Source organism: Podarcis raffonei, chromosome 16 (assembly GCF_027172205.1).
Source record: "Podarcis raffonei isolate rPodRaf1 chromosome 16, rPodRaf1.pri, whole genome shotgun sequence".
Classification (NCBI taxonomy): Eukaryota; Metazoa; Chordata; class Lepidosauria; order Squamata; family Lacertidae; genus Podarcis; species Podarcis raffonei.
In genome coordinates this window covers 35,916,038-35,939,133 of record NC_070617.1, presented here as the reverse complement: position 1 = coordinate 35,939,133, position 23,096 = coordinate 35,916,038, and the positions used below count along the sequence as shown (strand labels likewise).

The window sequence follows — 23,096 nt, the reverse complement described above, 5'->3', positions numbered from 1 at the left end:
GAGGCAGTGGGTGGACCATTTGGGCAGCGTGGAGCCTGCGCGTGCCCAAGCCACCGCATCTCTCCCAGGAGAGACACGTGGCTTGGGCACACTGCAGGCCCCGAGGTGAGTGCCACGCGGCATTTTGTCACCTCAGTAGTGACACCCAGGGCGGCCAACACCCCCCTTCCTCCGCCCCTGAAGGCAGGGAGCAAGTCCCCCAGAACTCACAATCAATATGCCCTATAGTGACTAATGCTTTGGGGAGGCTCACTAATAAGGCTCAAATTTGATACCCCTGTTGTGAGCCCCTGCGCCCACGGCAACTGGTGTTTGGAGGTAGATTGCCACTGAACACTTAGGTCAGGGGTCAGCAAACTTTTTCGCAGGGGGCTGGTCCACTGTCCCTCAGATCTTGTAGGGGGCCGGACTATATGGGGGGGGGGGATGAATGAATTCCTATGACCCACAAATAACCCAGAGATGCATTTGAAATAAAAGCACACATTCTACTCATGTAAAAACACACTGATTCCTGAACCATCCATGGGCCAGATTTAGAAGGCGATTGGGCAGGATCTGGCCCCGGGCCTTAGTTTGCCTACCCATGACTTAGGTTCTATACCACCATTATGGCTAGTAGCAGTTACAGAAAGGTAGCCGTGTTGGTCTGCCATAGTCAAAACAAAATTTTTTTTCCCTTCCAGTAGCACCTTAAAGACCAACTAAGTTAGTTCTTGGTATGAGCTTTCGTGTGCATGCACACTTCTTCAGATACCTGCTAGTAGCAGTTGAGAGTACTATCCTCCCATGACCCCTAGTGAACTCGTGATTCAGGTGAGATTCAGATCCAAGACTTCTGGCTCAAAGATGAAGAGAAAACAACACAGAGATGGAAATAAAGGGCCTGTAAAATCACCCACACTTGACCTTGCAGCAGAATGTTCCAAGAGAGCACTCAAAGAAATAATTAAAAGCAGATTCGTTATTGTAGGTTGAGACTGATAGAAAAAGGAGAACAAAAAGAAGATTAAAATGCCAATAGGAGAGAGGGGGAAAGAAAAAGAGAGAAGAAAATAAATATGTTTCCTTCCAGAGTCATTATCGCACCATTACAGTGATTTACTGGTCCTCAAATGCAAGGAACAATGAAAAGGGAAGAAAAGGCAGCAGTTGACTCCTGGTATTATTCTTCTTAAGCTATGGTAACAGGGGAAATTTAGCTTGGCTTTTTCTCAAGCAGCAGGAGGCCACGACAGCAGGATCTTAAAAGCTATCTGAGGACAAGTTGAGGAAGAAAAGAAAGAAAATACAATAACAGCATCAACCGGATGTTTAGGCAACAAAAACCACAGGCAGAAGCCTTATTTAGCGGCTCATCCATTAAACAAATGAAGCAGTTAAAAAATATATACAAATTAAACACACACCAGAATTTCAGCCTCATGGTACACACACACAAACACATTCCCCTCCCCTGAAATTTATTAGAGCAAAAAACATACCTTCAAATGCATCAGGGATGAAGCTAGTCGTGTTAAATTCTTAAGAATAATCTTTTGGAGAATATTCTCTATTGCGAATATTAGAGAATTTTCATTTAAAATGGGAGAATCTTCATTTTAATGCATTGAAAATGATATATAATTAGTTATATATAATTAGTTAATATAGTTGATAAACAAAACTATATGCATACATATAAAAAGAAGCCATTAACATTAAATTTATTATGATAATATATTTTAGTATGTCAGTCTCTGGTAAATAGCACCTTGTACCATTGAATGGCACTGCAGAAACCAGTTACTGGCACTAAATAAAAATGTCAACTGTTTAAATCAAGATCACCTCACATGCTATTACACATAATTGTATAGGCCTAGGTACTTTAAGTGTATAAAGCATTAAAGCTACTTTCTGTAAAAAAATAAATCACCCTGTATGGCCAAGGGTATAGAATTGCTAAGATTAAGGTCACACCAAAATAGAAAAAAGGCTATTACATATAGTTGAAATACATACAAATTCAAATGTTCATCAAATTAAATGAATAGCATTTTTAAAAGTAAAATAAAAATGTTTTCTGTAGCTCACATTTCAGAACTGCCAATGGTGAATGACACAATGCCCAGTAATGTAACTGGATCAAAAAAAATCATTATTCATTACTTACACTGGCAATATCACAGCATGACTTATTATTTACTAGATTTTTTAAATGTGGGTTGTAAAACTGGTTCTTACATTAGAATTTACAGTTTGTGGAGAATATTCTCCAGGGAATTTTCTAGCAGAGAATATTCTCATTCCCAAGAATATTCTCCGGAGAATATTCTCACCTCACATCACTAGATGAAGCAGAGATGCCCGACTTAACCCCTACTGCAATACAGCCAGTGTTCTGATTCGCCAGTCACAGCATAAGCTGACCTATCACAGGTGGGGAGGTATGTTGCCTGGGCCAAGTCCCCCTGTTTGCTACTCTTGTTCTACTTGTTCCCAATGTTCCAATAAACCCATTTGAGCTGAATCTCAGCATTGGGTCATGCCTGAACCCACCTACACTTCAGCACCCATCACATATAACTGAGGGGCTGTATCTTTTAAAGTCAGGCCAAATTTTCCCCCAGAAAAATTTATTAGGGAGCTGTCTTATCCCAAGTAAGGCCACATGTCCAGCTCAGTACAGTGGTACCTCTGGTTACGAACTTAATTCGTTCCGGAGGTCCGTTCTTAACTTGAAACCTTTCTTAACCTGAGGTACCACTTTAGCTAATGGGGCCTCCCACTGCTGCTGTGCCACCACCGCACGATTTCTGTTCTAATCCTGAAGCAAAGTTCTTAACCCGAGGTACTATTTCTGGGTTAGACGAGTCTGTAACCTGAAGTGTCTGTAACCTGAAGCGCCTGTAACCCGAGGTACCACTGTATTGTCTACACCAGGGATGTCCAACAGGTCGATCGCGATCTACTGGTCGATCACAGGGTGTTCCTGGTTGATCCTGGTCGATCGCGTGATCCTGGTCAATTCCCCCGCCCCAAAAAAGAAAGAAGCTCAACCACTGTGGCTGTTCCTCTCCCAAAAAACCTCATCAACTTTGGTCAATCCAATGGGTAGATGACTGCCAGTGTTTTATAGTAGATCTCAGTCTCTTGAGAGTTGGACATCCCTGGTCTACACTGATGGCCAGTGGCTCTCTGGGATTCAAGATGGGGTACATTCCCAGCCCTACCTGGAGATGCCAGGAGTTAAAGCTGGGACTTTTTTTAAAAAACAACAACCACATAATTATTTTCCATTTTAAAAAACAGTATGGAAATTGTTTCCAAAGCTGCTTCTAAACAGGTACAGGTAGATAGCCGTGTTGCTCTGCCATAGTCGAAACAAATTAACAAAATTCCTTCCAGTAGCACCTTAGAGACCAACTAAGTTTGTTATTGGTATGAGCTTTCGTGTGCATGCACACTTCTTCAGATACAGCAAAGCTTTTTAGAACTAAAATATCTGCCTGATGAAGTTAAACAACAGATCAACAGAGCCAGACGGATACCCAGAGAGAAGTTGCCTCAAGACAGACCCAAAAAAGAAAACAACAGAACACCACTAGTAAATCTCATACAGCTCCAGGTTAAAACAGTTCAACAAATCATCAGAGATCTACAACCTCTCCTAGACAATGACAGTTCTCTTTCTCAAGCTCTGGGAGGAAGACCTTTCATTGCCTACAGACAGCCACCCAATCTTAAACAACTCCTCACCCACAATAATACAACAACCAGACTTAACATGGACACTGGTACCAGAGCCTGCAATAAACCCAGATGCCAACTTTGCTGCCACATACACGCGGACAACACCATTACTGGCCCCAGCAACATCAAACAAACCAGTATCTGAAGAAGTGTGCATGCACACGAAAGCTCACACCAATAACAAATTTAATTGGTCTCTAAAGTGTTAATGGAAGGATTTTTTTTTTATTTTGTTTCTAAACAAGTAAATTAACATATCCAGGACACTGAGGAAGATGCAAAGTGTTAGCCTGGCAGCCAACCCTGGCCCTGTCTATACATTTCAAGCAGTGTCATGCCATTTTAAACAGTTATGGCTTCCCCCACAGAATCCTGGGAACTGCAATGCATTATGGGTGTTGAGCTGCAATTCCCAGAGTTCCCTGGGAAGAATTGACTGTTAAATCAATCTGAGAACGTGCCTTCGAACATTCAGGTGAAGAAAAGTGGGGCAAGGGGGGCTGGAGGAGGAAGGCAGAGGCACCTTGAGCTGTGGGGTGTGTGGGTGTGTGTTTAGTGGCTGTGGCAGGGGAAGCCAGCAGTGGGGAGCAGCAGCAACATCTGTTGTCCACCACACAGCCCAGCCTTGCCTCACCCAGTGCCCCCTTCCTATTTCCCATGAAGCAGAGTGGGAAGGGAAGAGCAGCAATTGGGTGGGAGGTAGGGTGGGAGGGGCCATGGGGCACCGGAGAACTATGAATGGTTAAAGGTAAAGGTAAAGGGACCCCTGACCATTAGGTCCAGTAATGGCCAACACTGGGGTTGCGGCGCTCATCTCGCTTTATTGGCTGAGGGAGCTGGCGTACAGCTTCTGGGTCATGTGGCCAGCATGACTAAGCCGCTTCTGGCGAACCAGAGCAGCGCACGGAAACGCCATTTACCTTCCCGCCCAAGCGGTACCTATTTATCTACTTGCACTTTGACGTGCTTTCGAACTGCTAGGTTGGCAGGAGCAGGGACCGAGCAACGGGAGCTCACCCCGTCACAGGGATTCAAACCGCCAACCTTCCGATCAGCAAGTGCTAGGCTCTGTGATTTAACCCACAGAACCACCTATGAATGGTTGCAGAGGTCTTAATTGGGAGTTAATTCTCTACGGTGCCAGGGCAGAGGGACAAGACAGAATATGTGATTATTGAAGCATGATAGCAATTGTCCTGGCAAAATAGTGAGAATTGGAGGGTATGTGAGAATTGCAGCTCTGCGAAAACAACAGGGATCTTTTTTTAAAAAACAAAACCACTTTTCAGCACCCTTAACAAACTACAGTTCCCAGAGTTTTTTGGAGAAGCCATGGTTGTTATTGTGGTTTCATGATGTTTTAGGTAAAGATAAAGAACCCCTGGACGGTTCAGTCCCGGTTTCAGGGACGCGGGTGGCGCTGTGGCCTAAACCACTGAGCTTCTTGGGCTTGCCAATAAGACGGTCGGCGGTTCGAATCCCCACAACGGGGTGAGCTCCCGTTGCTCAGTCCCAGCTCCTGACAACCTAGCAGTTTGAAAGCACGCCAGTGCAAGTAGATAAATAGGTACTGCTCTGGCAGGAAGGTAAACGGTGTTGCTGTGCGCTCTGGTTTCTGTCACGGTGTTCTGTTGTGACAGAAGCAGTTTAGTCCTGCTGGCCACCTGACCCAGAAAGCTGTCTGTGGACAAAGGCTGGCTCCCTTGGCCTGAAAGTGAGATGAGCGCTGCAACCCCATAGTCACCTTTGACTGGACTTAACCATCCAGGGGTCCTTTTTATCATGGTATTTTAGAAGTACAGTGCAGATATGGCAAAAGTTAGGTGCAGGGATGGGAACTGGAGTTGTCAGCTTAGCCTTTTCACAATTCAGGCAGGGAAATAACAAGTTCAGCCCTGTCCCAACCCAACTGAAAGCCTGCTCTAGATTTTGTCCTCCAACCCTAGAGGAATATCAGAGAGCTCCACATGCCCTTTCTAACATGTCCAGCCTGGAGACATTAGTGAAATTGTTGGTCTCCTCACAACCTCTACCAGCTCCGGAAGGTCTGTGTTTTACACACACACACACACACACACACACACACACACACACGCATGAAAGCCTGAGGTGTTTGTGGATAATGGCAGCCTGCCAAAAGACCAAACTGTCTCATGTAAAAAGGTTGGCTGCATTATTAATAAAGACATTAAAATCCAGCAGGGCTTCTTTTAATGGTGCAGCCACATGTATTCCTCACAAGGAGGAGGGAGGCAAAATAAAGACATCTTTAAGGATCTTGCTTTAGTTCAGCCTCTTCATTTCTTTCCTATTTGTTTAGGTGATCTATCAAAGGCTGTTGGCTGGCTGGATTATTTTTAGCCAGACTGTCTCAGTCCGTGACATCTTTATTTTAAATATTGTTATTCTTGTCCTAGGCTACGTAAGGAAACCTGGCCAAAGCGGAGATACTATCGCAGGGCTGGCTGCGGCTGATGATTAATTTCTGGAAAGAAACAGCCATCCCAGGAAACTCCATCCTTTGTCCCTGCTTTCAAATCACAGATGTGTGCACAGACGAGCTGTGGTCCGGGAATAGAGACATTCTGCACATGCCTCAGGGCAGTAATTTCATTTCTGATATTTGATTATTCCTTCCATTTTAAAACAAAGGGTTGAATCCAACTACGTTTTGCTTAAAGTAGACCCACTGAAATTGATAGACCCAAGGCTGCATACTGAGAGCACTATGTTCAATTTTCTGGATAATTTCCATGTTTTATGTGATCTTTCGCACAATGAAAAAGACACTCCTGAAAAAAACTAGTGGGGCCCTAGCACTCATTTCCATGTTGTTCGCTTCCAGAAAAACCTTGTTAACCCAGAAAATCATGAGAGTTTTGGAATGTAATCACAATGATGCTTGTTCAGAGGTCTTAATTCCTTAAAAGGAATGTTAGATTCCACGATAAAAGTGATAGCATTATAATCAGGAAAACTAATCTCAATGCACCCTGTGTTAAGCATGGGCATAACAGTTTGGGTTAAGTTTCAAAGATGTGGGGGTGAAAAGGAAGGTAAAACTCCCTGGCAAGTGGGAACACTCACAACTGCAACTAGGGATAGAGGAAACATTGGGTTCACTTTACATTTAAAGGCAAACCTATCGAAACTACCAAAACAATACACAAATGGAAACATAGGACTCACCTATCCAGCTGCAAATAAAACGGGTTTTAAGTGCGTTGCAAAGTGCAATATATAAATGTGATACGAGGTGGTGATGGTGAGCTATGGCAAATTCAATATATTTTTCAAACTGCTTTTTTTTAAAGCATTTTCATGGCATTTTTAATATGTGTGTAGATTGCACCCTGGTCATCCTTTGAAATTGCCACTTCTCCGAATTTTGCAATGTAGTTCTCCAGCCAAAGAATGTTTACAGAAATGCATAAACTAGGGCAGTGGTGGCCAAACTTGGCCCTCCAGCTGTTTTGGGACTACAACTCCCATCATCCTCGACCACTGGTCCTGTTAGCCAGGGATGATGGGAGTTGTTGTCCCAAAACAGCTGGAGGGCCAAGTTTGGCCATGCGTGGACTAGGGGAAAGGGTGCTTTAAAAAAAATGCATTAAAAATGCCTGCGTAAGTGAAAACCACATACAAAAATGTGTTATTAAAAAAATGCAAGCTGAAATGGAAATACGGAGAACTGAATTTGAGAATGGAAAAATGAGATACTGGAGATGACAGATTCACTCGTCCCTGTCACCCAGAGTTCTTCCAGGTGGCTACCAAATATCCTCAATCCCAGACCCCTGATAATAAGGTTACATTATGTACCATCATTCTGACAGATGTAGGAATCTTGGATAAGTATCCTCAATATGGTGTGCATGTTTCTCCCCCTCCTCATTTAGTCTCTGCAACAAGCCCGTGAGGTAGGTTAGGGCTAAGAGGCAGTGACTGGCCCAAGTTCATCCAACAAGCTTCAGCGTCAAGTAGAGATTTGAACCCTGGTCTCCCAGGTCCTAGTCCAATACTCTAACCACTATACTGCACTGGCTCTCTTAGCTACAGTATAACCTGTGTTCATTTTTTCATTCATTCTTTCAAATGGAAAAAAGGTTAAAAAGCCATTTTGAGCTCTTTTTTTTTAACCTCTACTTATGATAATTAACACTACTTACGTACTGCAAAACGATCTTTAAAACCCACTTGGTTTTCTCAATTGCCATTAATAATGCAGAAAGCTATATTACACAGCAGGATAAAAACCCAAGTAATTTAACATAGCACTTTATTAAAAAAAAGCACAACAGCAATGCAGTTCTGGCGCTTCAATCAATCGGCAGCCTTGCTGACATTTCCTGGGACACAGTGACAGACAGCTGCCACCCTTGGTTTCCAGGGTAGAGTCAGACTGATGATAGATGAAGAACGCAGTGTGGGCATGTATTCATCTCTCTGTGTGTTTGCATGTATGCTTATGTATATAACCAACCCCCATACAAATATATGGGGTGGATGGGGTGTTAGGGGAGGGGTAGTACTGTAGTACCTCTGGTGGTGGACACATGGTACTCCTTCTGGGGGAGTTTGTTCATCTTTGGTCCCCACCGTGCACTCACCTCTCACCTGTGGCTCTGAAAAGCATGCAACAGCGGCCACACCCCAGGAAACGGCTTTGACTGGCCAGCTAAACCAGGTGAGGGTAGCCGGTGGGTCTCAAACCCTCGCTGAGTTAGGGACTCTGCCTGCATACAAAGACAGGGTCTGGTGGGTTGAGCAAACAAGACCAATGGTGAGTACAACAGTGAATAAAGTGGTTTCAGCATATCTTCAAGAGATGAAAAGGCTAAGGAGTCAATCCAGAGGGAAGTCTCTAAGATGGTTGGGTGGCGCCTTGTACACCTCCTTCTGGCAACTCCTGCTGCCAAGCTGGTGCCAAATGTATTGTTTTGCTTTTCTTTGGACCACATCAGCAAGGCTGAGAGGAGGGTCCTGTTTTCTAGACAGCACAGGACCTCCATCCACACTGCCCAGGCTTGCACCCCAGGAAGGTCACTTCATTGTTGTTAATGCAGCGGTTTGACTTAACCCACAGAGGCGCACTCCATTGTCTCTCGAGATAGACAAACAAATACACACACATACACAAACCCATGCACACGCACTAAGATTATCTTTGGATTCTCTCTCAATACCCTATTTTTTTTCTTTTACTTTCTTTTATAATGCAGCTTTTATTAATACATTAAAGAACAATGCTAGCTGGTGTCAAGAAGGCTGCCACCGCCGAGAAACTAATAAAAAGAAAAGGCAGAGGAATACAAGAGCAATGCAGGGGGAAAATATTAGAAACCAAATTGCATTAAGGATTGGAGCTGACAAATAAAATGGTATGCCGGCAGAACATCTCTCGTTTTAATCTGAATTTATTATTTGGGCCGTGCTCTGCTCTTTGAAGAAACTCTCAGCAGGAAGAGTCTGCTGTAGAGGAAGGGAAGTGGAAGCCTCTCCCCTGGGCCAGAGGTGGGTGCTACTCATTACTCCAGTCGCCTGCCAGCCTGTGGTGGATGGTGCCTGTTGGAACTGGAGCAGCAGAAGGCAGGGAGGCCCAGAATCAGTGATGGGCAGAGCCAGAGCCCCCATATTTCTCCCTGTGGAATTCTCTAAGGGCAACACTGAGACCAAGGAAGTGGAAGCTGAAATGCAGTCCCACCCTCTGGACTGGTGGTCAATAGGAAGACAGGTAGGTTGGGTCTGGCTGAGAGCAGACTGGGATTGGTGGGGCAGTGCCCCTTTCTCCCTAACTGACCAACCTCCACCAATGCCATCCTGCACCAACTGCTTATCCCAGAGGCAGAAGAGGCGTGTGAATATAAAGTGCCTGCTGGGGGAAAGGGAATTGGCAGCAAACTCAACAGTGATGAGGCATGGCATATGGCAGCCTTTGTAAACTGGTGCCCTCTAGCTGACTGGAAGGACAGATCCTGAAGCTGAGGCTCCAATACTTTGGCCACCTCATGAAAAGAGAAGACTCCCTGGAAAAGACCCTGATGTTGGGAAAGATAATGATAATTATCACAAGTAATGATAATAATAATTTATTATTTATACCCCGCCCATCTGGCTGGGTTTCCCCAGCCACTCTGGGCGGCTTCCAACAAAACACTAAAATACAATAACCTATTAAACATTAAAAGCTTCCCTGAACAGGGCTGCCTTCAGATGTCTTCTAAAAGTTTGGTAGTTGTTTTTCTCTTTGACATCTGGTGGGAGGGCATTCCACAGGGCGGGCACCAGGTGGTGAGTGGCAGGAGCGGAGCCCTTAGGCACTCACGCAGGGAGAAGGGGACGACAGTGGATGAGATGGTTGGACAGTGTTCTCGAAGCTAGTAACATGAGTTTGACCAAACTGCGGGAGGCAGTGGAAGACAGGAGTGCCTGGCGTGCTCTGGTCCATGGGGTCACAAAGAGTTGGACATAACTAAACAACAAGCTGATTGCTGGACTCCCAGTCAAGAATGGCCAAGAGTCAGAGATAATGGGAGCTGTTGTCCAATGACATTGAGACAATACTAGATTGTGGAAGGCTGCTTTAGAGCCTTGGCCCTTCATTACTTTGTCAAAGTGAACTAGCTGGCAACGGACCCTCCCTTTTGGTTGCAGGGAAAGGCTGGACCAGGCGCTTAATGGATTCAGGAAGGAATCTGAGAGCTCAGGAGTGTTAACTAAAGCAAAACCTGATGGCTTACGGGACAGCTTGACAATACCTCTCTGGCCAAGTGAAGAACCTGGGAGAATCTGTTGGATTTTCAGACCCAAAATAATTAACCAAAGAAGCAGCAGAGCAGCAAAATACCGGCTTGTTGCAACCCTAGCAGTTAGGATACACCTCTTGACCAAATGGGTGTGATAAAATAGACGCAGAAGTTATCTTTCAGTGGTACAGCATATCCCCATTGCATGCAGGAGGTCCCTGATTCAATTCCTGACATCTCCAGATAGGGCCTGGAAAGACCTGTGCCTGAAAATCTGAAGAGCAGCTGCCAATCAGAGTAGACCAGGGATGGGAACCTTTCTCAGGCTGAGGGCCGCATTCCCTTCTGGGCCACCTCCAAAGGGCCACATGCCCACAGGTCTGGGGCAAAAGTGGGCAGGGCACCAAGTCAAAAAGTTGCCTTTGTACAGCAGACTGGTTTCCACATGGCCCTTTCTGTCCTCCACCCAGAGAAGCAAGAGGCATCATCAGACTGCAAGGACACATCCCAAATGAACAGTTGGGGGTGTGAAACACGGGGAGTATGTGAGGCCTGGAGAGAGTTCTGAGGAGCAGAGAGAGAGAGAGAGAGACCTGGAATGGCTACATTCAGCCCCCTGACTAATGGCTCTGCACCCCTGGAAGAGACTGTACCACAGCGCTATAGACTAAGTATGGGAAACCTCCAGATGATGCTGCACCACAACTCCCATCAGCCCTGGAAAGCATGAACAATGGCCCGGGGTGATGGGAGATGTAGTTCAGCAGCTTCTGGAGGGTTGACGATTCCTCACACCTTCCGCACAACAACAGAGTGATTTGGTATAAAGCAGCTTTTCTCAGTACCTCGAAAGAGTGATAGCTAGAATGGAAACCTATGGGGTTTCAGTATAGATCATTTTTACCCACAGCTCCTTTCCTTCCAGCCTAAAATTCATTTTTATTTTTATTTCTTTGCCATACATGTCTTATCGCTCTCTTAAGGGAGAGGCAATTTTAGCAGGCGCTGTTTGTCAGGCAAGGGGGAGAGAACCTACTTCTGCAACGTTTCTGTCTTCTGTGCAGTTTTTAAAGAGGAAACAAGGTAAAGGAGGTTCATTTTTCAAGCTGTAGTTTCTTGGGTTTCTTTCCTATCCCTTCACAACACACACACACAAACACACACACACACACACTTTGGAAAGGAAAAATAGGACTGTGGCACTGGTGCAATACAGGTGGACAAATAAGCATGTGTGACAATTTTGAAATTTTATATAAGCTGAAGTGAGTGAGAGGCAGTGAGGTGTAGTGGTTATTGTTTTGGACTATAACCTGGAAGAGCAGGGTTCACATCCACACAGGTGACATTAGGCCAGTCACTGTCTCACAGCCTGACCTACCTCAGAAGGTCGTTGTGAGGATAAAGTAGATGGGGAGAGACCCAAACTCCTTAGAGGAAATATATTGATATAAATGCAATTGATAATACATCCATTCCATCTCAACCATGTGTATTTTAAAATATGTATTTTATGCACCAAATATGTGCAAACGCACATATGCATTCCTAAGTGTAGTTTATCCTAAAGCATGTTCTGCATTTGCATACTTTACTTTAGCAGAGAATTATATTGCAAAATTCAGAGAAGTGCTAAAGCTAAAAGCTAATAATATTCCGATTTGTGCATTAGTCTGAGAGGTATGGATCAAGTCGGTTCAGATCTGAATTCACAGAAATTTAATCCCCGAAGAACCTCAAGCACAAACCCCTTAGGTGGGAGCCTGACCCACTTATGGCAGAGTCTTCTATATAGTGTCGATCTCCAAGGAATTTTTGGAAAAACAAACAAACCTAGCTGTAATACTATAAGCCACACTAAATCACTACAAGCCTATTACCAGAGAAAGGTGAGCCTGCAATTCTAAATTACAGTGTAGAACATCACTGAACAGAAGCTGTGCAACAGTTATCTAGTCCTTGTTTAAGAAATTGAACTCAAGCATCACAGCAAAACCTCATTGATCTTAAGTACAGCAGCTTCTGGGGGAAAATTGTAATTTCCCAGAGAATAAAAACTCAGGGTTTGTTTTTTTAAAAAGATTTTTAAGTCTCCAGAGGAAATATATATCAGGACACGGTCTTCTCAGTGGTGGTGCCACAGTCGATACCCTGCCCTGGGCAAACCCACCAAGAGAGCCATGAAGACCAGCAACAGGGTTGATAGTGGAACCTCCAAGATGGCATGCAGACATGGTTCTCCTCTTCCCCATCTTATCCCCGCAACAATCCTGCAACGTAGGCAAGGCTGAGAGACTGTGACTGCCCAAGGTGTCCCAGTGAGCTTCATGGCTAAGAGGGCATTTGAACCCTTGTCTCCCAGGTCCTAGTCTGGCCCTCTGAGTACTACAATACACGGGCTGAAATGCTTCAAAGTAAATAAATATGCCCAAACAGTTCTCTAATGAAAAGTATGAGCACACAACTTAGAAATGCAGCCAATGGTCTCCTGCACAACCTTGCAGAAGTTTCGTTCATCCAGCATCTTGTCTTCCAGTAACCCTCTCCCATTGTTCCTCTCTAGTAGTAGGAATTCAGAGAGAAACTCTCTCTAAAAATGGAGGGTCCATTTAGCAGCCATTGATAGACCCATCCAGGAGTTTGCCCCCCTCCCCAACCCCTTTTCAAGGCCATCTAAATCAAGAGCCATCACCACATTTTGTGACAGCAGATTCCATAAATTGGTTTAGAGGGCACACAGAGAGTTATTAGGTGTTCTGTCATTTTTATGCTCTATTATTGTCACCTGGGAGATGTTTTTGGTTGTTGTTTTTTTTAACAACAGTGACTTGTCAACCCTAATTCATCCAGCACACCAACACAGACAATGACATCCAGAAGAATTCTGAATTACCACAACCAACAAGAGAATGTCCAGTGAGGGTCATCCTCACTATTGGGCAACATGAGGCAGGCTCCTCAGGCAATGGATGCTTCAGGGGCTCCATTGAGGAAGGATTGCTGTAGAGGTGAGGGCCCTTTTTCAGCCTGAAGGACACATTCCCTTCTGGGCAACCTTCCAGGGCTCACATGCCAGTGGTGGGCCTGACCAGAAGCAAAGGTGAGCAGAGGAGCAAAGGCAGATTGTCCCTTTGTACAACAGCCTGTTTGACACACACCCCATTCTCCCTCCATCTAGGCAAGCAAGAGGCATTATCAGATTTCAAGGACAAACTAAAAAATACACTGGGGCTGCAAAGCAGGGCCAGTGAGGTGTGTGGCCTCAGAAGAAAAGGCCTGAAGGATCGCATTTGTCCCAGGCTCCCGCCCCTGGCCCTGAAGTTCTCCAATCCTGAGGCAGTGTGAGGCAGCTGCTGCCTCCAACCTCTTCCCCACACCCCAGTTCCCAGCTATTGAAGTAGGATTCAGCTGCCCATCTGGTCATCTTCCACATGTGCAATTCATGGCAGGCATCTTGCCCTTTGCTTCGGGTAGCAACATGTCTTGAACAAGCCCTGCAGCCAGATTTTCTAGAGAGATGCACACTGCAAGAACATCAACATCAACCTGTAGCACAATTTAAATGAGCAACTTCAAAAATGAACCTTTTTCTCCAAAAGATCAACTCATTGCGTGCTGTTCTGTAAACCCTGAATTATTTCAAGGTTGCTTGCAAGTGTATACAAGCCACCTGCTATTAGCACATTGTGTTGTAGACAGTGCAGAAGGCAAGGAGACACAAAAGACAGGAAAGGAGAAAGAGGTGTTCAAACACAATCCTTGCTTCGGAAGCAGATAATGGAAGGGAGGCCTTCAAACTGGAGCATTTCGAAGCATCAACAACAACGCCACACCCAGGCAACACAGAGAGATATTATGCGATTGCCAGAATTACGTTTCCTTCCCTTGACCTTTTTCTTGCTTCAATAGCAATCTAAACTTGTATTTTGCAATAGGAGTTGGCATTTCTTTGTAGTGGGGGACGTGTAGACATATGCAGAACACAGAGTGGATGATAAAGCGAGCTTCAAAAACAACAAACACCCTGTTTATGTTCACGGCACACCAGGATGCAGAAGCCATCTCCTGCCAATCAACAGCATAGAATAATAGAAGTATAGAGTTGGAAGGGAGACCCCCAAAGGCCATCTATGCCAATCCCTGGCAATGCAGGAATCACAGTTAAAGAATCCCTGACAAATGGCCATCCAACCTCTGTTTCAAAATCTCTAATGAAGGAGAGCTCACCATCTTCCAAGGGAGTCCATTCCACTGTCAAACAGCTCTTACTGTCAGAAAGTTCTTACTAGTGTTTAGTTGGGATCTCTTTTCCTGTCCTTTGAATGCATTGGTTCAGGTCCAACCATCTGGAACAGCAGAAAGCAAGCTTGCTCCATATTCCATTTGACAGTCCTTTAGCTATCTGAAGATGATTATTGTTATGTACTGAAGTTCTCACCCTGGGCCAGCAGGGGGATACTGTAGATAGTTATGCAAATAAGGGATGGAAAGTGACGTTCAGTGATTGGATAGTTTTAGAAAATTGTTACAGTTACGTTGTACTGGAGCTCTATATAAGCAGGCTGACTGAACAGTTCAGTTCAGTTCTGGCCTCTGAATAAACAAGAGCTGTTTGAAGCATCGCTGTGTCATCTGATATGTTCACCCACAACTTAACTATTATCATATCTCTTCTCAGTCTCCCTTTTCTCCAGGCTAAATATACCCAACTCCCTCAACCGTTTGTCATAAGACTTGGTTTCCAGACCCCTGATCATCTTGGTTGCCGTCCTCTGCAGATGTCCCAACTTGTCAATATCCTTAAACTGTGGTGCTGAGAACTGGACACAGGACTCCAGCTGAGGGCTAACCAAGGAAGATTACAGTGGTTCTATTACTTTGCTTGCTGCTACCTCCTCCAGGTCGGTTAGGGCAGCCTCCACCATAGGCTCCACCGCCATTGTGGCTGACCTCTGCCACTGCCATGTTCACAGAAGCGGGCACAACACATCTGGAACTTCCAGATGCAGGCACCTCACTTCCAGCAGCTGCGGCAAGGCCAGGTAGGCTGCAAGAAGGCTGAGGCCTAGCTATGGCAACAATGGAGAAAGAGCTGGCAGAGGGACAGCTACAGTGGCTGTGATGCAAAGATTGGGCAGGTGGGGAGAGCATGCGGTTAAGGTAGGAAGCGAAAGAAAGAGTTTGTGGTTCGGGTGGGGGGCTGCAGAAAGAGCATGCAGTTTGGGCGGAGGGGGGAGAAGAAAGAGTGCACGGATGTCCCACTTTCCCAACCCAAAAAGTTGGACGGTATGACCAAGTGTGGTCTGACGAAGACAGAATAGAGTGGAACTACAGTGGTACCTCAGGTTACATACTCTTCAGGTTACATACGCTTCAGGTTACAGACTCCGCTAACCCAGAAATATTACCTTGGGTTAAGAACTTTGCTTCAGGATGAGAACAGAAATCGTGCAGCGGCGGCACAGCAGCAGCAGGAGGCCCCATTAGCTAAAGTTGTGCTTCAGGTTAAGAACAGTTTCAGGTTAAGAACAGACCTCCAGAACGAATTAAGTTCTTAACCTGAGGTACCACTGTATTACTTCCCTTGATCTGGATACAGTCATACCTCATGTTGCATCAGCTTTAGGTTACGTCTTTTCAATTTGCGTCCCGCGGCACTCCGGAAGTACTGGAATGGTTACTTCCAGGTTTTGCTGCTCACGCATGCGCAGAAGCGCTAAATCACGCCGTGCGCATGCGCAGACGCGGTGCTTATGGATGCCAACACTGCGAGTTGCGGACATGCCTCCAGGACGGATTACGTCCGCAACTCGAGGTTCCACTGTACTATACTTCTGTTGATGCAACCTAGAATAGCCTTAGCTTTTTTTGCTGCTGCTTCACACTATTAACTCATGTTAAGCTTGTGGTCCACTAAGACCTCTGGATCCTTTTCACAAGCCAGGTGTGTCCCTCCCCATCCTATATTTGTGCATCTGATTTTTCCTGTCTAGGCACAGCATGCATTAATATTTAAAGATTGCAAGAGCAACATACAAAAAGTCCATTTGGCTCAGAACTCTGCTTTCCAAAATGGCCAATCAAATGCCTCCAAGAAGCCCACAAGCAGTGTGCAATGGTGACTGCCCACATGGAGGATCCTTTTAGCAATGGGTAGGCCTTAATTTGTCCAACGCCCTTTAAAGCCATCTAAACCAGTAAACAAGCCCTCCACGCACTGCTACCTCAAAAGCCAATGGGGGCTCTCAATCAAGTGGTAAAAACAATACAGCATTAAATATTAAAAACTTCCCTAAACAGGGCTGCCTTCAGATGTCTTTTAGAAATAGGATAGCTGCGTATTTCCTTGACATCTGATGGGAGGGCGTTCCACAGGGTGGGCGCCACTACCGAGAAGGCCCTCTGTCTTCTCCCTGTAACCTCACTTCTCACAATGAGGGAACTGCGGGAAGGCCCTCAGCGCTGGATCTCAGTGTCTGGGCTGAATGATGGGGGTGGAGATGTTCCTTCAGATATACAGGACCAAGGCCATTTAGGGCATTAAAGGACAGCACCAACACTTTGAATTGTGCTCCGAAACTGGGAGCCAGTGCAGATCTCTCAGGGCCGGTGTTATATGGTCCCAGCGGCCACTCCCAGTCACCAGTCTAGCTGCCACATTCTGGATTAATTGCAGTTTCCGGGTCACCTTCAAAGGTAGCCCCACATAGAGCACATTGCAGTAGTCCAAGCAGCAGACAACTAGAGCATGCACCACTCTGGTGAGACAGTCTGTGGGCAGGTAGGGTCTCAGCCTGTGTACCAGATGGAGCTGGTAGACAGGTGCCCTGGACACAGAATTGACCTGCACCTCCATGGACAGCTGTGAGTCCAAAATGACTCCCAGGCAGCATACCTGCTCCTTCAGGGGCATAGTTACCCCATTTAGGACCAGGGAGTTCCCCACCCCCGCCCACCCCCTGTCCTCCATAAACAGTACTTCTGTCTTGTCAGGATTCGCCCTCAATCTGTTAGCTGCCATCCATCCTCCAACCGCCTCCAGGCACTCACACAATACTGTTGATTAGATGAAGTGACCCCGAGGCACACAGAGTTAGGTAGTGAATTTATGTTAATCTGATGGTGCAGAAACCATTTCAAAACAACACGTGAAGCTCTGGGCATAATGGGAGGAGTCTCATGCTGCAAGAAAAAGCTCCTCCCCTTGGTGACACATGGCCTGCGGTGTAACGCTACCAGTCAATATTTTGCGGAAGGGATTCCTGCACATCCTAGGAATGTAGGTTTGTGTAATATAAGTAGATTAAAGCACTCTGCTGCTCTGGTGTAACAAATCCACTGCGGGGAGGGAGATAACAAGATTTTTTTGCAGTTAGGTAAGTGAGGAAATGCCCTGAAAAGTGTGGGGTGAACGAACGATTAATGGGAAGTCGCATTACCACCATGCAAACAAATGTGGATTAAATCAGGATGAGTACCGTACTCATTGAGGTATAACCTCTCTGCAAATAAATTGGCACAAATGTGCAATAAAGACTGGGTACAGTCTAACCTTCCTCGGAGGTTTATACAAGCAAATGAAGATGAATGCTCAATAAATAGGTCATCAGGGGGAGGCAAAAAATGCAAATCCAAGCCCAGAAGTGGCAACATTCATAGACTGAATGTGAAGCTGCCTTATACAAGGTTAAACTAATGGTCCACCCTGCTCAGTACCGTCTACACTGTCTGGCAGTGTCTCTCCAGGAATTCAGGAAGAGTCATTCCTAGTCCTACATCAAGATGCTAGGAATTGACCCAGGGACCTTGTCTTGCAAAGAAGATGCGCTGCCATTGAGCCACAGTCCCCTTTCCACACATTATTCTGACCCGTTCAGGCTGCAAATAGGGCTTGCATTTTAATAATAATAATAATAATATACACATACTTCCCTGTCATCGTTGTGTCATTGCTTATATTTATTATTTCTTGTTGCTAGGCTTGCTGATTATTATGAAATGCTTTGTCCCTTTGAACTCACGCTTTATGTATGTGTTACATGGTGTCGAGGGCAACCTAATGGCCCTGCAGATGTTGGTAGGATTTGTGGTCCAGCAACATCTGGAGGGCATAAGGGTTGGGGAGGCTGGCCTAAAGGCCCGTTATCATATTTCCAAGACACCTCATACAAAGCTACAACTACGTATAGGAACCCCACACATCTGGGCCAAAGGCTTAGCCTCATCCTCTACATGCAAGGAGTTTACATAGGGGTGGAATGTTAAAGATATCCCATATTTCACCCCACCTGCAGTTGAATATAGGAAGCTGCCATATATATGGGTCCATTTAGCCCAGTATTGTCAACACTGACTGGCAACAACTCTCCAGACAGGGGGTCCTTTCCAGGCCTCCCTGGTGATTGCTCCTGGGACGTTTTGCCTTGTCACTGAGCTATGACCCTTCTCCAGCTGAAGCCTAGTAGACCGCACTGGACTGACAAAGATTTTACCCTGAATACCTCCCATCTACTAACAGATGTACTCTGCAAAGGTGGAATGCCTGTGCTCAGAGCACATGGACAGAAACAGCAATGGCCAGTATTTCTTGTGTAACAGGAACAGAAACAAGGCTTTTCTATTTCTTCCACATGCAACAGGGTGAAAAGTAAAGCAAGGAAGAGCTGCGAAGGCAGAAATCACCATATTCCTTTTCTTTAATTCCCCAGGTCTCTCTGTAGCTTTTCAACACACACTTCGTTTCAGAGGCACCTTATTCCCAAAGCTGGTGCTACAACAGGAGATCAGGGCCAACCCAGGGACAGTCGTCAATTCCACTGCCATATGCTATAATGCAAATGAAATATTTTTGGCCAAAACTTTTGATGCATCATAAGCAAAAAAAGGAAGAACTATTACAGCCTTAAGCAGCACCCTAAACAAAAGCTAACTGAAGCCATGTCCCTCCATGAGGACTGGCTGCATGTACAGGACAAGCTGGTGAAACTACCCTATTGTCCAGTTCACAAAGTAGATGGGAATGTCTTCCTTCCCCTTTAAACCTCCAGCCTAATGAAACATCTCGCAAGAGGTGCCTTCAGTTACCCACTCCCTGGAAGAAGCATAAACCCTTCTTCCACAGTTTTACAAGCAACCCCACTAAATTGCTGCACCAAAATAGATCCCTACATTTTGAGGTGTTCATCTGAGCATTCCTTACTTTGATGTAGCCATTGTTAAGTGTTTTGCTGTTTTAAAAGAGAAAATAAATGCAAAAATGTGTCAGAATGTTTGCATGCATGGACACTGGGTAGCAGGTTCTCAGCTTCCTCATCAACATCAACATTATTCCAAGGCCATTGCTAGGATGAATCACCCACTACAGAGTTCCTGCTTTTCATAGTAAAACTTTGCCCAATGATGCCACCCATCCGACCTTACAGAATAAATGAATAATCAAATACACACCCCCGGGTGACTCTTTCCCATTGACATCCGATTCTGCTGGAACGGAGGAAGCCTGGCTCTGTCATTAGCCATGTCTCTATCATGAGATCTGGGGAGCATCTTTTTTTATGTGATTTCGCAGGAATGGAACATAGATCTCATTTGTAGCCGCTTAAAAAGGTGCTGTAAAACCCCAGTTAATCTCTCTCTCTCTTTCACACACACACACCCATTTTAATATCTAGCCAGAGTGCTAATCAATATTATCTTAGGCAGGATTTAAAGATTAATAAATTGCCAGTGCGAATCCCAGTGAGTGGGGCAGATCTTCCCTGACATTTAAATTAAAAGAAAGATCAGGGCTCCCCGCTTCCCATTCACAAATCTTACAGCCGCTCCCCACAAACTCCCAGGAACAGCCTCTTGAGAAGTGTGGGGGGGGGGAGGATGGAGTGGAGAATCCCAGGCTCAGGAAGGCAGAGAAAGTTAAGAAAGATAAGGTTAATTGCTTCTTACCTTTGGAGAGCACCACCGCCAGGCTAAAGAGCAGAAGCCAGACCACCCGAGGCACCTTGCCCTGGCCAGGTGTCCCCATGGCGGGCTGCGGAAGAGAACTTAGATCCTTGCCACAAGGACTTCGCGATCAAAACAAATCCGGCTCCTGGCCATTTTTAACCCCTCCCGGGAAGAAAAGGAAGAAGAGGAGGTTGGGAGTGGAGAAGGTCTTCTGCAGATCTTCAGACACATTTTCTCTCCAGCAAAGACTTGGCAGGTCGGGTGCCTTCCGTTGCCTGTCCTTACGAAAACTAGATTTCTTTTGTTTTTCAAAAAAGCATGTTCTCAATAACAAGGAATATTAAATAACAGAAATAACATCTCCTGGGTTTGCATCATGGTGATCCGAGGTTGGGGTGGGAGAGAGAGAGAGAGCGCCGATCTCCATATAAATAAACGCCAGCCGAGAGATCTAGGAGTAACGAGATGGAGGAGGCGAGGAAGAGGCGGGAGAGAGAGAGAGAAGGGGAGGCGATCGCTAATTCATTCCTGCAAACCGAGGTTTGGACGCGGGACGTTTAAGCAGAAGAACGCTCTTTTGCAGCGGGAAAATTGACAAGGCTTGGGGTGGAATTGATCGGGAGGAGGGAGGCAAAGGCTGCCTCCCAACACCGATCCGCTTGGCATTTTGTTTGGCGGCTGAAATTTCTTCTTTTTTTTAACAGATCCTGGGGAGGGTGGGGGAGGGATGCGGAGCGCAGCGCAGCGCAGTGGGGAGGGAGAAGCGCTAAAGTTTGCCTTTCGGTGGCTCGTTGCGCCTGGGAGAGAAGAAGGAGGCAGAGAGAGACACGGCGCTGAAGAACGAAGGGAAAGGGAGGGGAGGGAATCAACTGATGGTTTTCCTTTCACTTAAACACGCACGCACAAACAAGGCGCGCTCTCTACAGTCCTCATTCACTTCTTGGGGTGGAGAGGAGAGGTTGGCGGGGGTGGGAGGAGGCGGAGCAGAGCAGGACCTCATCGCAAAAGGAGCACCCTGGCTCTTCTCTGGCGGTGATGCTTTGGGAAAGCTGAGCCCGGAGACGAGAAATCACCGCTGGCTGGAGAAAGAGAGGCTGCCACGCGAGAAGGGTTAGAGAGAGGGCTCTGTGCTGCTGTTGGTTTGCTTTTGCTTCCTCCACCCCTCCGCTCGCCTATTTTGTTTTGGTTTTGACAATGCAGTTTAAAATAAACAGTAAATTCCTGCCCGATCTGCAAGGGAGGTGGGGAAGGAAATAAAATCCCAGTTACATGGTGTCGTTTCCGATCCTGTCCTCCACAGCGCACATAGGAGAGAGGGGAAAGGAGATAACAAAAAACCAGAAGCTTTTATTTTGATTTGTTTTTTTAAACCCACCAGTAAAAACGAGGGAATTAAATAACGCATCTTCCTTTTATCTTCAGCTTACCCGCCCCCCCTTAGGCAACGCTACTGCCACTGCGCCCCCCCCCCATATCCATCAGTTCCCAGACAGTCAAGGTTTCAACCAATCCTGGAGCGGATTATCGAGAAAGATGGGCGGAGACGCGGGAGGGGGGGGGGATTCGCCCATCCCTTTAAGTTGCATCCACAGCCGCTTCAAAGGGAACGCACGACCCGAGGGGGCGGGGCGCATGCAAATCTGGAGACAGGAAAGCTCCGCCCCTTCAGCAAATCGCGCTCATCCCTCTTTCCCCCCCCGCCCGCCCACCTCCTGGACCTTGCGAGATGGAGACACGCTCCGCCCCCAGGGGAAATCCCGGGAGTTGGAGCGTGGGAATTTCAAGGGTGGCGGGGTGGGGAAGGAGAGAGATCGAGGATCCGATCAGCTCCGCAAAACAGCGCTGCAAGTTGGCACTTTTTTTGACACACGGACAGGATGTGACCTGCACGCCCTCTGCCACATGGAACGAAGAGTGAATTAAGAAAGACAGCGGGCTAGAGTTGGGCTGGACTTTGCGGGAATCCACGCCTACCTCCCCCAGCCGGGTGCCCACCGGATGTTTTACGCTACCGTTCCCAAAGGACCCATGGCCAAAGGTGAGGGCAGCAGTCCCCAGCATCTGGTGGATGCGAAGTTAAGGAAGGGGATCTTCATCCATCCCCCCCCCATCTTCTTAATAATAGAAAATGCTGCCTTTGGTCCGTCCAGCTCCGTTTTGCCTGCACAAACTGGACGTAGCTTTCCAGGGTATCAGACATTGGTTGTCCCAGCTGTACCAGGAGATGCTGGGAATGAAATTTGGGGCCTTCTGCATGCCAAGCAGATTCTCTGCTACTGCACTACAGCCCTTCCCTCAACAAACAATTGCACTCTGTGGCACAACCCATAAATGCCTTATTTCCAGCAATGACCACTACGCACCACAGACTCAGCAGCTTAGCAGCACTTGAACCACTCTAGGACCCTTTTGCCTCATTTTGCACGCACACTTACACACACACTTTACAGGGCAAGTGACCCATGTGTAACAACCAACCAGTTTCCTGATCTAAGCAGGATTTAAAAACACACACTGCCGAAAGCTCTGAAACCTTCTTGATTAATTAAGGGGACTAGCTGTGAAGGAAGTATCAACCCCAATAAAACACAACCATCTATGGGCTCTTGGAAGCTTCCAACAGACCAGTAATGAGCTTGTGACAGATGAATAAAAACAAATTGTCTTTTTATC

At 46.2% G+C, this 23,096-nt stretch overlaps 1 protein-coding gene across 2 annotated transcripts in view; it reads right to left on the bottom strand.

Moving 5' to 3' along the window:
• LOC128404418 (transmembrane protein 132D-like) overlaps window positions 1-21,731 on the bottom strand; it is a 468,160-nt gene extending 446,429 nt beyond the window's left edge. Inside the window, exon 1 of one of the 2 annotated variants that reach the window (XM_053370015.1) lies at window positions 20,424-21,731. In XM_053370015.1, coding sequence (XP_053225990.1) covers window positions 20,424-20,502 — 79 coding nt within the window. In that variant the 5' untranslated portion in view covers window positions 20,503-21,731. The remainder of the gene's footprint in view (window positions 1-20,423) is intronic. The other variant, XM_053370016.1, reaches the window with a different exon arrangement.
• Between the last annotated feature and the right edge of the window lie 1,365 nt (window positions 21,732-23,096).